Source organism: Oxyura jamaicensis, chromosome 3 (assembly GCF_011077185.1).
Source record: "Oxyura jamaicensis isolate SHBP4307 breed ruddy duck chromosome 3, BPBGC_Ojam_1.0, whole genome shotgun sequence".
In the NCBI taxonomy this organism is placed as follows: domain Eukaryota; kingdom Metazoa; phylum Chordata; class Aves; order Anseriformes; family Anatidae; genus Oxyura; species Oxyura jamaicensis.
The window spans coordinates 85,977,217-85,993,037 of record NC_048895.1 but is presented as its reverse complement, the minus strand read 5'-3'; the positions used below and the strand labels follow the sequence as shown (position 1 = coordinate 85,993,037).

The following is a 15,821-nucleotide window of genomic DNA, read 5'->3' as shown; positions in this document are numbered from 1 at the left end:
CTAAAAGGCATATGGCTATAATCTGAGTTACTCTTTGAAATGCATTTATTTATTTATTTTTATTTCACTGATAACCCATCAGGCAGTCTAACAAGGTATTGTATAAATTGCATTTGTGGACGCTAAAATTTGTCACAGCTTCCAGTGCAGAGTAAATATGCAGTGACCAGGAAGCCAGACTGCACATCTAGCTTCACTTCTATGACATGTGTTTTGCATGATCTTTAGAAATGCCACTGCAGCTTTCCCAATGAAGTTGAAAGTCTTTGCTCTAGTTGCTATGTCATGTATGGTCCCAGCAAGATGAAACTCACTAAACACCAGACACCCATACCCAAGCAAGCTTGCTGCTAATACTGAACTAAGCACTGCCATGGCTACAATGCTCATGGCACATGAAGAATTAAAAGTTTGAGTGGCTTGCTACTTGCGGAAGCCCAATTAGTTCCTGAGGTGGAAAGAGTCTCTCTTGCTGCAACAAACATCCATTAGAAGCATCAAGAAGGAAAAAAAAAAAAAAAAAAAAAAGAAAGAAAAAAGAAAAAAGAGAAAAAAAAGGAAAAAAAGGAAAAAAGAAAAAAGAAAAAAGAAAAATAAAACTGCATCTGCATCTGATGAACTTCTTCATTTTCTTGACCAAATGCATTGATGCATTGCAGACTGAATTTTGTTAAAAGTCATATTCATAACCCAGACAGTGGAAACCTCTTTTGCGTTCATCCACCCACCTCAGGATACCACAGCATAAATATCTATTTTAAGACTATTCCCGTTCTAGTTGATTTTTGGTAACTGACATTTCCAAACAGTGGAATAAATAACACTAATCAGTCTCAATGGGCCTTTCAAAAAATGAATAGCCAAATATAAATTTTCAGTAGTTTTATTGAAAAATGCCTCTTTCATTTCAGAAATAAATAATATAAGGCAGTGAAATTCACAATTTGCAGTTAAAATATAAAAGCAGCAATTCTATATCCATAGTCTTGCAAACAATTTCCAACTGCTTTTGATAACTAAGAAACATTGTATTCTGAAAAAAAAATCCATACTAAATATACAACATAAACATGCAATTCCGTCTCTGCAGGATTGACTGCAATTTGGCATAAATGTTACTGTGTCTACAAACAAGGAGATTTCAGGCATTATTAAACTGTATCCAGTTGATACAACAATTTCAGCTACTTAATGTTTGTGGTATTTAAAGGAGATGTATAAGAGCAGTATATGCTCTACAAAGTGTAACTAAGAATAGAAGAAAATGACAATGATATTGAAAGGAGAGAGAATTATTTTTTTTTTGGCTTCTTCCTTTTTTAACTACATAATGCAGACCTGTGATCTGACTGAACTGCAAACATGCATGTGAAAAAGAAGAAAAATATAGACTGTCTGCTAAGCAGACAGTCCTCAGAAAATTTGCAGCAGCTCTGTGGTTATTTTTGTTTTGGTTTTTTGGTTTTCTTTCTTTTTTTTTAATTTGTTTTTACTTTATTTTAATGAAAAGGCAGCACTGGGATAACTGAATGCACATATTAACCTGTATGCAGCCACTAAAAGCAAAAGTATTTTACAAGCATTTCCAGAGCAATATGAAGTCTCTAGTTACACGTATTGCTATCCCCACACAAGCAAGATACAAAACAAGGGTGCGTCTGATATGAAAAGACCAGAAAGCTAGAATGCAGAAGGAACAATGCACTCTCCTTGTGTGTATCTGCAAATGCAAGTATAGCAAAGATAAAAACCACCAACCAAAAAAACCAAAACAAGACACAGATCTTTTATGGCTTTGGTTTTGCTTTTCTTGACAGAGATCTTTTCCAGCGCATGTGCTCAGGGTATTCTGGTGAATGCATTTCAACTCCATAGTCCTCATATTCGTCCTCTCTCCTTTCTGACTCCATAGGTACTATGAAGGGTTCACCTTCAGGTTGATAGGGTCCACTTTCAGGCACGTATGGTTCTGGTTGAAAATAGTTGTCCGATTGAACATTATAGTTATCGCATGTCTTTGAATCCACAAATACAACAAAAGTTAGTTTTTCTACATAATGTTAGTCCAATCTTAATTCCATAAAATAAATATATAAATTAATAGTTCACTGGGGGTCGTTTCAGTTTTGTTCATGAATACTTTTTGGCAGTAAAATAATAAAAAGTTTAAAATTAATAGTGAAAGGCTTTGTATTTATAATACACAAAACAGTGCAGAAAGAGTCTTAAATTATGCAAGGGACCAGTTATTGTTAAAAAAAAATTAAGGCAAATCAAATAAAATTATTATTTTACAGCTAATTCAGTAAATCAAAGCACTGAACTTTATTTTAGACTGTGCAATTAATAGAACACATGGAGCAGGAAAAATGAACAGGTGGGTTTGGCATATCCTAATTTTCTCTGAGAATGGCAAAGTGTACACATAACTATCACCAGCGGCAATATACAGTACATGTCATTTTCTCGTGCTGTTCCTCGTAACAAACCGAGTTACAGCTGGTGCTTCAGGAACACCAAAAACTACAGCAAAACAGAAGAAATATAATTATAAAACTTTTGTATTTATAACTGCAGTTACAGAATCCAACAAGATTACATATAAAAAAGGCACATGCCCCGATTCAGACATGTTGGTAACAAGCAACAGACAGGTAGATTTCTTAAGTCGTCAAAGATGTTATTCTGGCATATAGCAAGCAGCAGCAGGCTTTTATGCAAAAGCATCACACAGAGTTGTTAACAGATTTTAGTGGGTACGGTCCCATACAAACCATTTACAAGCCACAATTAGTTTACTATTTACATAAATCATTTCTCATTTACCAGGTTAAATCTGTCTCTTCTATTGGCATTATCTTTGCTGGTTAGTAGTTTTATAAGCCTCCTATACAAGTGAGACTTTGATGGTCTGGATCTTTTTTTAGAAAAGAAAGACTGTCTATTTTACTACTGAAATGTAACAGGCTTAATGAAATGTCATCACTGTCCTTTATCTCATTCACAAGTTGTGTTAGTAAAAAGAATCTCCCCATTTATTCTATCAGGCCAAAATGGTTTAAAAACCATATCCGTGGTGAAATATCCATACGGACTCATTTTCTAATAAGCACGTGCGCAAACATCTCAGAAACAGGATTTTCATGTATTCAAACTGTAAGCAGCACTGGCGACTTAGAAAATGTGTTAGCCGAAACCTGAAACAGGTCAAAGATGATGTTAGTCTTTTAAAAAGTCCATCTGATGTGCAAAAACATACTTTCATCCAACTAAATACATAACAGTTAATTCATAGGCATATATCTATATATGTATACATAGCTGATTACTAGAAAGGAGAACACTGCTGAATCACAGGCACAAGTTTCTTTCATTTTCATTTAAATATGAATTTTGTGAGATCTCCACAACCACCCGGCTGTTTAACCATCAGCACTGAGTCTGCAAGTGTGTACATATATATATATATATTTTTTTTTTTTCTTTTCATGGGTACATGCACAATACACTAACAGCAAACCATATTCAATAGTAGTATCACATACACTAATTTTGAGATGTTGCAATGCATACATATTAATTTGTTAACAATACTGTGGTCCTGCAGGATCCCCATGTTAAAATATATTGGAATATTTCCAGTCAGAAATTGGTGGCCGCTATGACCCTGGTATTTCAATTGCAGATGCAGCCTAATGTTTTACAATACATCACAGAGAGGAAGGCTGGTATGAGCAAGGGCTAATCAGAGACTCCATGGTGTTTAACTTGGTAGAAATTGTAGGACAATGGTGTTTTTCAGTTGTCTGCATTGTATCACTGAATGGATTTCCTTTGTGGGAAATTTTGATTTCAGGTATAAATTTGGTATAAATAATCCTGACATTGCTCAAAAAGATACACACGGAAATTGCCAGCCACAGCATTCTTTTTATTTTTCAAGAGAAACATGGAGAATTCAACCTTGTTCTGAAGACGATTGGAAGGAGTGGGGAGGGGGGAGGAAAAAGAAGAAGAAAATTGTCACTTAAATCCTATGAGCAACATTATCAACTACTAACCTTCTATGTTAAAAAATAACTAATTCGTTTCTACTTCCTATTTAAAGTGAATGACACAAAACAACAATTAAAACTGCATCAAAGTCCACATGACTGCTCATATGCCTGCACATTACAATGAGGCAGGACTGCTCACTGCAACCTTTTCCTCCTGATTCAGCATGTTCAGGTTAGCAGGTCTGTCTCATGTAAAGCAATTCAATATGAACAGCCACATTTGTAAAGGCTATTTAAGACAAACAACAGTTCAGTTTTTCATAACATACCTGGGAATCCTTGGCCATTGTAAGGGATGCTAGCACACTGGGATGAATCACAATAACCAGGTGGTCCTGGAGGACCTCGAATACCCGCATTTCCAGGACGACCTGGAGGCCCTGGTGGTCCTCGTGATCCTGTGGAGCCTGGTGGACCAGTTCTAGATTCTCCTTGTGGACCTAATTTTAGAATTGAAAGATTGGGGGGTTGTTTTCTTTAAAAGCCAGCTTGATAAAACAGCTAACATTACTGCTGTCTAGACTACTCAGTCTATGCTATGTCTTTGGTGAAAAAACATTTGCATTTTGTTGCTATATGGGGGTCAACAGAAAGAAAAACAAAAGAAAAACAGAAATGTGATTCATCATTAGTTGCTTCCCTGTGTGTGGCTTACTTAAAATTTTTTTTCACGGAAACTGATTTAGTAAGGTTTGAGCCAAGTAAGAAACATCAATGAATTTTCTGGTTTATTTCCCCTCTGCATAAGATATGAACATCTCAAGGGAAACTACTAGATCAGACACGCACACTGGATTTCAATTAAAATATAGGAGTACATTAATTCTGCTACCCTGCAGCCCTAGGATAGATGAGGTAATGTTTTTTTTGGAACAGGTCTTATTATGGTTAGCAGAAAAGTAAAGCTTCAAGTATCTGGGGTTACAATTTGCTGCAAGCATCTTATGAGTCCTGTAATGAAAAACCATGTTTAGCCTAGTGAACTAAAAGCAGAAACAAATGATACAGCTGATTTCTGCCAAGGCATCAGTGAACAAAATTGCAAGACACAAAGAGAAAAAAGCAACAGTCAAATCATCAGACTCTATCATCTAGCAACTCCATATGTGGGAATATTTTGTAGTTCTTGGGCAATTTGTACTTCTGTAATCAAAAATTGAAGTAGAAAATGAATCTGGATACTCTGAAAGAATCATCTAATAAGACTTGTGAAAATATCTATTAAGCATTTGGACAACGTATTTTCATAAAATACATTTTCATGCAAACAAGCATGCCAGAAGAATAAATTACGAGACAAAGATAAATATCTACTAGCCACATCTAAATATTGCTTAGTTTTACAGGAGGACCCAGTAAACTCTAATACATTTCAAAAACATGAAGCGCACAAAGTAAAGCACATTCATTCACCATATGCAATCTGGTGCTATGTGAAAAAATACTGTCTTTTTCTCCTACTTTTCTGTAATGTGATTTTAAATAAAACAATAAATATTTACCAGGTGGTCCTGGCAAACCTCGTGGTCCTTGAGATCCAGTCCCTCTTTCACCTTTCTCTCCAGGCATTCCTAAAAAAAAAAAAAAAAAAAAAAAAAAAGGAAGGAAACCACACCAAAAATATTTCTCCATGCTTTCTCATTGATATTAATATTTAATACCAATTATTTAATGGAAGAGTGGGGTTCAAGCCTTATTTGGTACAGATGTCCCCATGTATACTTAGGGAAATACTTAATTTGGATATAAATATACCAACCCCAAAGCAAAGTAGGATGCAAAGATAATTTAGTGTAAATGAAGTTTCTCAAAACATAGAAAAGTCTTTGAGACACTTAAAACACCACATAACTTTATTATTTTAAACTATGAACAGGAGGGTATTTTCAAGCTTGCTGATTTCTGATAAAAAAGTATGCTTTACCCTTTCTTAGAAACAGAATACAGAAATTAATTCTTCCTTTCTCTGTGTCTTTTTTGAAGATTAAAGTAAAATATATGCTAGAAAATGCAGTACTGAGTCTATGCTACAGTAGAGTAGCAGGAATAAGCACAGGCTACTTCATAGAATAGTACAGACACTTGATATCATTGCAGGAATCCAAGGTAGCCAAAAATAGGCATATCTATATGCTCAAACTCAAGTTACAGTTTCTTCCCTCAGAGTAGTGCAAAGGGCCAAGGATGTAGAACTAATTCTTTCAACTCCTGCTTTATATTCTTAATAGTGACTCATTTTCTCTCTTAGTTAGATGTCTGTTCTGCAAAGAGTTGTGTTACTCCAAACAGCCTTTCAAGATGTAGCCGCTTAGTGCCAGAAAAGCTCTGAGAACATTCTCTTTCCTGGGATATCCTGAGATGCCTGAGACAGCAGCCAAAAATCACACCAACACGTGTTTTATGAAACATGATCAAGGGAGAGACAGAGGAGAACACTGATGTAATTAACCTTGTCCTCCAGTACATCGGTGTCCCTCAGGCAATCCAACTGACCCAACCAGACAATGTTAGGTGTGGACTTCATAGTTTGACATGGTTAAAGGGATTAGGCTTCTCCTCTGGCAGCCTCTACACTACAGCCACTGTGAAATATAGAGCTGCCTTGGGCATTACTCACCTCTTTCACCAGGTGGTCCTTGGACCCCAGGAGGTCCTGGGAATCCTGGTCTTCCTCCAGGTCCAGGCTCTCCTCTTGTCCCAGCAGCTCCTGGGGGACCAGGTGGTCCTGGTGGCCCTGGCTGATTGCGATTTGAATAATAATCGTTCGGGATTTGATTCAGCATTTGATTGAACCGGCTCATTTGGCCTTAAAATGAAAGAAAACACTTCAGTAAACCATGTGAAATGCGTGAAAATCTTTTCTGAGTGGGAAGGAATAATGAAGCATCTCTTCATTAAAATCTTGCCTTATGACCATTCAAAAAATTAGTATTGCATTGGTCCAGATGAATTAGGAAGACTTAAAATGAATGACAATGCTGGAAAGAAATGGAGGGGGGAGGGAAGAAGGGTAAGTGGAAATCTGGAAGCTGAAAGCATTATCAGAAGTTATTTTTATGGCTATTAAAGCCAAAAAAAAAAAGTATTTGTTTACAATATGCTTGCTCTCGGAGCTCTGGATAGAGGTTGTTTCTACTCTGAAGAACAGAAAGAACTTGTCCCAGTTCAAACAGTGAAGAGGATCATATTTTGATGCAGAGCTCTGAAGCTACCACAGGCACAGGATAAATTGGTCACATGTAGAGCAAGCAGGACACAGTCTATGATGTCTATGTATATCATTTCCAAAGAAAGGTGTATTTGAACAAGAGCAATAGCACAGAGTAGCTAAGCAGAGAGGAGCACTTAATAGGGAGCCACATCTATCCCTTCCTGATTAGTGTCATGTAACAATCCTAGCATAACTCATAAGAATACCTTCAATCCCAGCAGAGCTGTACCCTGTAACTACTCCCTGTGTAGCTGTAGAGGACTGAAATTCAGTTTAGAGTTCTTAACCAAAGAAATATCATTTTTACTCGCATAGCACAATTATTTTGTGCATGGTATTTACCCAGCACTCATCTGTCACTTCCCACTAGTAAAGCCCCTGCAGTGAGCATCCTTTTTCTCAGATTCCCTCCTCCTGAAGATAAGACACGATTAATGAGAAAATGTATACTGATACGAATAAAGTAATTTTGGAAGAGACTGACAACAGGAAAGTCACCTGCACAGCACCTGCATAGGATATTAGATTTGTATATTTATTGCTAAAGTTGGCAAAAATTTAGTGCTACATTTTTCCACTAAATCAGCGCCGTTGGAAAACCGTCATATCATTCAAACCCATTCTGTTGTGTGGCTAGGACCTTTTAATTTAAATCATTTTTTTTTCTGTTTTAACAATCAAATTAGTAGATTACTAGTATGAGAAACAAAGCAAGCACCATTTACCATTTATCAGTTGTTCACAAACTTGTCTTGCAACTGCTCGCATCATGTTCTGAGAAGCAATGTCACCCTAAATAATCAAAAACAAAGCAAGTGTTTTATTAGCAAGTGTCTGTGCTTTTAGAGACAGTGTTTAATTAAAGACATCTAAGGGAAATTGACTTTAAAGCAGACTTACTCTGTCACCTTTTTCTCCCTTTATTCCAGGTGAACCCTAAAATAAATATAGGAGCATTGTTATTGCATGTATCAAAATATATGCCAGCATATTAGTATAGGAATATAGACAAAGAAGGGCCAAAGTATAAATACTACTACGAGGGAAAATAATAATAATAATAATAATAATAATAATCCTGTACTTCAGAGCTATTACCTACAAAAATTCCGTATAGATTGACAAAGACATCTAACAGATATGTACCCAAACATCTGCTGGAGAGAGATTTCTCATCTGGAAATTAGGTAAAACAGATGCTTAAGCATGATGTACAGATGCGAATCATGCTGCAGATCTTTTATTTCCAAGCTGCTGTCAGAACACTAAATTAAACTAAATTACATCCATTAACAGGCAGAAACTTTTAATTAAATAACATAGTTTTTTTTGGTCCAGAAAAGGGGATTCATCAGATCCATGTATCTCTGGGCTAGGACACAGTCTCACAACAAAAAAGCCTAAACACTCCAGGGGTTAGGGCAGTCCTGAAACACAGGAGTTGCAGACTCACTCCAGGGCATCGCAGGTACATCTTTAACAGCAAAAATGTATTTCTTCACCAAAAGTAACTTTCCTCACCACACTAAAAAGTCAGTCTCCATGTAGTCTAATTAACATTTAGTATTTTGGACAGCACAGAAAGCTTTTAGATAAGATAAAGAACTGTAGACAGGCTGAATGCTCAATAGTCAAAGCATTTACAGGAGATGCACGTCCCATCTCCAAATCAGGAAAAGCAGTAAGGTGTACTTCAAAGATGAATGACCAGATCAGTCATCTGCTGCTCTGCATCCTAAGTATTACTGCTTTTTACATCTTAGTATTTCTTTAAGGAGCCTGTTTATCACCATTAACAAAGAAAAGGCTAAGTGTGGGCTGCAGCTGTTTTTCATAACATTCTTACAGTACCCACAAATAATTTCAACAACACAAGAAAACAAATCATTCCACTGCGGTCACAGAGGATACGGTTTGAATGCAGTGGCACTGTTTCATAAACTTCCATCAAAGTTTTGGTCAAAATATTCCCATGAGGTATGTCAGAGTGTGAGCTCAGTATGCTGTCTGAACTTCTCTGCAGCAGCCATGCATTCACCTTCCTCATGATATACCATAGAAAACATGAGGTGGCTCATCCATCAATGAGTTAAGCAGTTGGTATATGGTTTATTTGCATTATATATCACAAATAATAATAATAAATAAAGCTTAAATATTCAAATTCTATATACGATTTCTGGAACCACTTTTTTCTGAACAGTCAAGAACAGTTCTTTAGGCTGCTGCCTTCAGCCAAAAGCCATGTTGGAAAGACAAGGTGTTCTCTTGTAACAAAGGCACAATCTTGCTCCAATGTGTTGCCAGCAAAGTTTCCACAGATAGAAAAACGCTAAGGCTATTCAATAATTATAAGCAATACAGTCAACTTTACAATTCACTGAATCAAATGAGCCTCATTATTCAATTTGTAACTTTGCAAAAAGACACTGAATCAGCCTTAGGACTGGAAACCTACAGGCTATTCTTAACTAATTTTAAAATGTAAAGATTAAAGACTGACTGACAATGTTAACAGCAAAGTTCATTTTCCACCTGGGTATTTTAGATATATGATTTCCAAAAAAACAATTATAACTGCAATTACAGAGTTGCTATTTGCATCTTCCTCCCAGTTGGCTTTATTCTGCTTAAATTTCACTTTATTTTCCTTTAATAGACAAAAACGTGCAACTTAGCCAACTGCTTGCCAGCATTTTGAGAAGCAGCAGCTGCTGCTGACACTCTACTTTGTTGATATCCTGTGATGAGGGAGTCACTTGGGGTCAGTGTGAGGAAATGCTAGTTTATGCTGCTCGTGGGATTTTTCTGAGCTGTGGGATGAAGGCTGGGGCTGCAGAAAAAAAAATCTGCAGCTTAAGGAGGACAAAACAAAGGAAGTATGCTATTTTTACTTTAAAAGATAATATACTCGGTTGTTTTCCCCAAAAGAATGCTTGCTCCCCACAAGAACCACCAGCCCGTTGCCCTCAAAGCACAATCTTTTTGAGACTTCATCTAGGACCTCTGCACAGATGGATGCAAGATTAGTGAATGTATTCCAGAAGAGAATGAAAAATGCTCAAAAATTGCATTTAACTCAGAACAAACATCTTCCTTATCTGCTCAAACTCTAAAGGTTTTCACAGTCAGTTTGGCCCTGGAACCACCAGCCTAATAGGACCTTATATATAAAACACAAATGTCTTGCACTATTTCCTGGGGTCCTTCTGGATAATAAAGTCAAACCCTGCTGTCACAAACAGCAGGGTTTGGTAATCAACCATGTCACAGAGTCTATTTTATAAACAAGACAGCTATACTATAAGAAGACTTAGTATGCCCACTCATACATTACAGTTTTTATTCTCAAACCTATAAAACAACAGTACTGTAAAACAACTTTTCTTCTCTGATAGTCCAAGGTCTTCTATTTCCTATTATATTTATTCACAGAAAATGTATCATCATTTCTTCTTGAGACAATATTCTCTTTTAGCTTAATGACTCTTAGCCTTGAAGATCATTACCACATGACTTACGTATGGACTACTAGGAAATTCTCTCTCACTCTGACCAGACAGGCAGATGACAGATATTTTATTCTCTTCTAGGACAGACAGTCCTCAGTTCTCAACAGATTACTGGCTCAGCTATGCTCTTACTGTTCCTTTCTCAGTCGTTTTGTTACTACACTGAAAAACCACATAATTTCTCTTGGAAATACTTATAAGCATATTATAAACTCAAATTTCCTATTTCCATGAAAATTCAGTTAACACGTCAACTTGTTTCCATATAAGTACACATTGAGGTATAGAAATTTTTACAGCCACATTAGTGGTGTGGTCTGCCTCAGCTTAGAATATTAGTGGTATCTTACACATCAGGAAAGAGCTTCAATTGAGTGCATTCAATGGGAATGTCTTTAGCAACTGCCAAAGTTCCTCATAATTTGCATGTAACTGTGCATCCTTGGACTGGGATATAAAGACCCTTGCTTTGTAGGGGCCAATCAGCAGACTTGTGCTGTATAATACCTACAATACAGGTTGTTTGGGCAGAAGAAAAAAATGGCAGGATGTAGATGAAAATTATTTATATTTACCAGAGGCAATGTGAAGCCTCATTATCTTTCTCCTAGACAGGAAGTCACAAATTCAGGCAGGCCTGAACTATGACTCAGGGCAGTGCAAGTTACATTTAGCCATTAGGCTGCAACTTTGGCATTCTAATGCAAAACATCACAAAGGAAAGCATTGAAATTCTGTTCTCCAAGAGTCTGATAAAACATCTGCACAAGGTGCAAGCCAGAATTCCTGCTGGGATCTGTTCTAGAAACATAAGAATTGGTAAGTATGATCTGCAGTGTCACATTACAAGAAAGTGCAATAATTGGGGAAAAAAAATGTATTTTTAACTGAAAGAAACTCTTAGGACCAGAGTGTAAGAGAACTTACATGTGGTGCTTGGACAGGCATTGACTGCTTTGCTTTGCAAAAGCACTGAAACTGGTCTTGTAGTCAAATTTGCTTTTAGTCGCATTATTTACCTTCAAAACATCTTTGCTGCTGCAAAGAAGCAGTTATCCGGTATCCCAGGTGAAGGAAAATTCAGATACAACTGGTATTTTGGAGCTCACTTGTCAGTAAGCCACAGTACCCTATGCCCCTGTTGTGTCTATTAGCCACCTGAACTAGCAGGAATATTACATGAGGCATGTATGTCTAAAGGCAGGAAAGCTCAAGTTCATTCCTAAGACACCCAATGTCCTCTACTGCAAGGACAAATGGGATTTAAAAACTGACAAATGCAGACTGCATTCAGTATGTGTATGATAAAATGACCCAGCTTCCAGATCCTCCTGTGAGTTTAAAAGTTCCTAATCATCAAGATGCCCAGCCTACTATATGCTCCTTCAAATTATCCAGCTGCCATTTACATAAGGAAATTGAAGTGGGAGGGAAAATTCTTGCTGACTGACAGACATTAAGATAGAAAAAAATGAATGACTTCATATTTCCACTGCTGTAACCACTCCTGAATCAAACTATTTCTCAGAGATCCAATAAAAGAATCAATTCAAATGTCTCCTGAAACTGTGGGATGCAGCACCTCCTGCTCTTTCTCCCTTTTCACGGTGCACTTTAACTTTAAAGGGTTGAATAGAACCCACAGAATCTGCCCTCAAATAATTTTAGAATCACATTGTAGAAAACCAAAACTTTTGCAAACCAGAAGTGATTATGTAACATCATCAAAGATTCTTCCACTTTCATCAGTGTACCACTTTTTCACTACACACACACACGCACAAATGTAAGTAAGGACTTACCTGTCATTTTGCTGACCCAGTTCTTCATGCTTATGCAGTGTCAGAATATATGTCCTGGCACATAATAGTCTATAATCTTTTTAGTGGAAACCAGAGACCACAGTTTCCAGCCCCAACTATTAAACTCAGCAAAAAGACATACTATAAAAATAAAATTGTTTGAAAGAAGGTTTGTGGTCTTAGGTCAGCTCTGCTGTATTAACCACTGTCTCATAAGTGCGAGACAAGCATTTAAAACAAGCATAAGTCTCATTCACCAACAGACAGTGTAATTTTAAAATTTATACTATAAGTATATCATTATCTTACTGGTGTCCCACGATCTCCTGGTTTCCCTGGTTTTCCACTTGGGCCAGCAACTCCTGGAACTCCTGGGGCACCCTGCAGCAGAACACATGTAAAGTGAATTTTAGAAAAGCACAATAGCCTACGTGCTGATAAGAAATGTGCTATGGTATTTGTAAGTGCTGAGCAGTACTGAAAAGGGCTCTTGAGAGCCTTTTTTTTTTCCTTCTGTTAGGTATGTATCAGGCTTGAAAGCTTCCCTCCAGAAAAAAAAGGGAAGAAGGAAAGGGAAGGGAAGGGGAGGAGAGGGGAGGGAAAGGAAATGTTATTTCTCTATTCTTTATGGAAATATTTTATTTTATGTAACACCAGTATTAACAGATATTTCTGAATCCAAAGATACAGAGAGTCTATTTTTTTTTATTGCTCCTAGTGATGGATTCCTAAAGAAATAAAACCAGTTTGGTCTTCTAACTTTTTCTAGAAGCTCTGTGATTTAAATGTCTATGACAATAAGTTCATAAACTTCATTCCAGTTAAACTAGATAAATATAAACATCGAAAGACTAGTGTTAGGCTATACTGGGAATACATCTTCAGCCTTGCTACTGGTTGAACCGGAGATATGAAGCTGCAGTAACTTGCCTCTCTTGGGTAGCCTGATCCAGCAAGGATATACTTTCCTCTAACGACCAGCATCTTTTCTAACATGGTCCCACAAAATACAATGAAACAGCTTTTTAAGAAATAACTAATCCTCAAATATTCTTGTTAAGGAAAACTTACCTGTATTATTAATGAAGTCTGCTTTTGCCAGACTACAAGTAATAAGCTGATTGGTTTCAGTAGATCTAGGTGTGCTCTTAAAGCCCATGGCTAGAGAACAAGGTAAACTGGTTCTTCCCTTATTTACACTGAATTAAATCAGTTTTGAAACCACTGGAAGTCAAGTGGGTAAACGCAACTGAAAGCACAATTAAGCTCTCATGAATGTTTATGAATACATGTTTTACACAGTTCTCTGGTCACTTTTTACTGAGAGTTTCTCAGATCCATTTGGGATATTAAACAAAGGATCCATTTCATATTTAACATAATTTGATAATGTCAGTGTGTCCCTCTCTTTCCTCAGATCTCTTATGTGTATACCAAAGACAAAATTATATTTACCGCTGGTCCTGGTGGGCCTCTGGGACCTGTGGGACCATCTTTTCCTGTGAAACCCTATTAAAAAACAAAATCATGATTAGAGATTAACCTAAAACTGCAGCAATCCCCTGACTAAAATCATCCTTAGGATTAGGTAATTGTAATGCTTCTAATTACTATGATGTATTTTAAAACTTATCCACACTGTTAGTTACAAAAATAGCTGTCACTGCTAGTGCTGAGGAAGGCTATATATGGAACAATGAACTTGAGCCAATTTAGAAGATGTTCAGCTGCTGTTCATTGACTGAGGATGGAATGAGTCTGTCTCAACCTTTTTTAAGGAAAGGAATTGTATTCCAGAGAAGGAAGATTTCTCTTTTCACTGTTCTCTCATTCACAGACAGCTAGAAAATCTGAGGTTTCTGCTTAAATGGTTAACAACAAAAAACCTCCTTCTCAGTTACTCTTTCTGCAAGAAGTGATGATGAGACATTCCATTTCAATAATCTAACACAGCATTCCCAAACTAGCATTGATGATCCATGTCCCACTGATGACCCACAAATTCCATGGTATGTTCTTTGACAACAGGCTATCACATGGCTCTCTGTTTTGATTTCTGGCTATCAGCTCCCAGTAAAGCGTAACTATAAATGCATACACCAGCTAATAATTTTGACTTCCAAAGTAATTCATTGCTTCAGTCATCTCAAGAGTAACATGCCACTGTGCAGACAAAAGAGATTTGCTCAGCTGACTCCAAATTGGAAGAGTGGGATTGCACCAACTCTGCAATTAAATACCTGTCAGCATGCTCTTCATCATGAAGATGTTTCAGAGTTCCCTCATACAAAATAAAGTTCTAAGCTCCAGTCAAAGGCTAAGGCGGAAACTTGACCTTCAGAGTAAGAATGGCACAGACAGATTGTTTACAGATAATGACATCTTGCAGATGTTGAGATGAGTAGAGCTTTCAGGGGATCACCCACAGCAGCAACAGCATGTGGAAGACAGCAGGGTTGAGTACCTCAACTGAGCCCTCCCCTGCTCAGGGGAGGAAGCAGGGAGTAAGCAGGGACTTACTGCTTATCAGGTACAGACATCTGAGAACCTTATCAGGACAGTGAGCCATGCATTTTTTACAGAAATTATGTGGCTATCCTATGCCTATCTAGAGAGATTTTCACACACAAGTTTTGCCAGCCCTTCCACTTCTACCTCTCCAGTTTGGATATGGATAAAAGGACTCCTCTTGAAAAGTATTTGAAAACAGAAAGCTATGATAAAGAAGGGATTATTATTATTATTTATTTATTTTTTTGAAAAAAAAGGTCTTTCAGTGAGATAAACTGAGGAAACCAGAAACCTTACCCTTTCACCTGGAGGTCCCATTGGGCCAGGTGGTCCAGGTAAACCTGGGGTTCCCTAGAGGGAAAAGAAAACATAAACTGTATCCAAGATAGAACAAACATCTCTGTTTCATCTAATCATCCCAGTACATATTCACACATTTAAATATCTGTCTTCACTGTCGTTATTTGACATTTACAAAAATATAATCTTTAGGAGAAACCATTTATATTATACACATATAATATACATATATAATATATTTTACATTATAATTTACATATATAATTTACATTATACATCATATAGGAGTCTTAACCCTCACTTCAATTTTTACTGCATTTTCCTCTTCAAAAAGAATTTTCAGTGCTTTAAGCAGAAAACATTTATTTTCATTATTGCCTTTACAAGCCTAACAGATGTCAGCTAATCCTTTAATACCTAGTGCTAA

The 15,821-nt window shown here is 36.9% G+C and overlaps 1 protein-coding gene across 7 annotated transcripts in view; it reads right to left on the bottom strand.

Moving 5' to 3' along the window:
* Positions 1-867: 867 nt before the first annotated feature.
* Positions 868-15,821, bottom strand: part of COL12A1 (collagen type XII alpha 1 chain) — a 97,728-nt gene continuing 82,774 nt past the window's right edge. For 5 of the 7 annotated variants that reach the window (XM_035320997.1, XM_035320996.1, XM_035320998.1 and 2 more), the window contains 9 exons: positions 15,392-15,445; positions 14,039-14,092; positions 12,893-12,964; positions 8,170-8,205; positions 7,995-8,061; positions 6,676-6,864; positions 5,561-5,629; positions 4,328-4,498; positions 868-1,969 (listed from right to left, as the gene is read on the bottom strand). In XM_035320997.1, coding sequence (XP_035176888.1) covers positions 1,788-1,969; positions 4,328-4,498; positions 5,561-5,629; positions 6,676-6,864; positions 7,995-8,061; positions 8,170-8,205; positions 12,893-12,964; positions 14,039-14,092; positions 15,392-15,445 — 894 coding nt within the window. In that variant the 3' untranslated portion in view covers positions 868-1,787. Of the gene's footprint in view, positions 1,970-2,286; positions 3,970-4,327; positions 4,499-5,560; positions 5,630-6,675; positions 6,865-7,994; positions 8,062-8,169; positions 8,206-12,892; positions 12,965-14,038; positions 14,093-15,391; positions 15,446-15,821 lie in introns of those variants that run through there. The other 2 variants (XM_035320999.1, XM_035321000.1) reach the window with 2 other exon arrangements.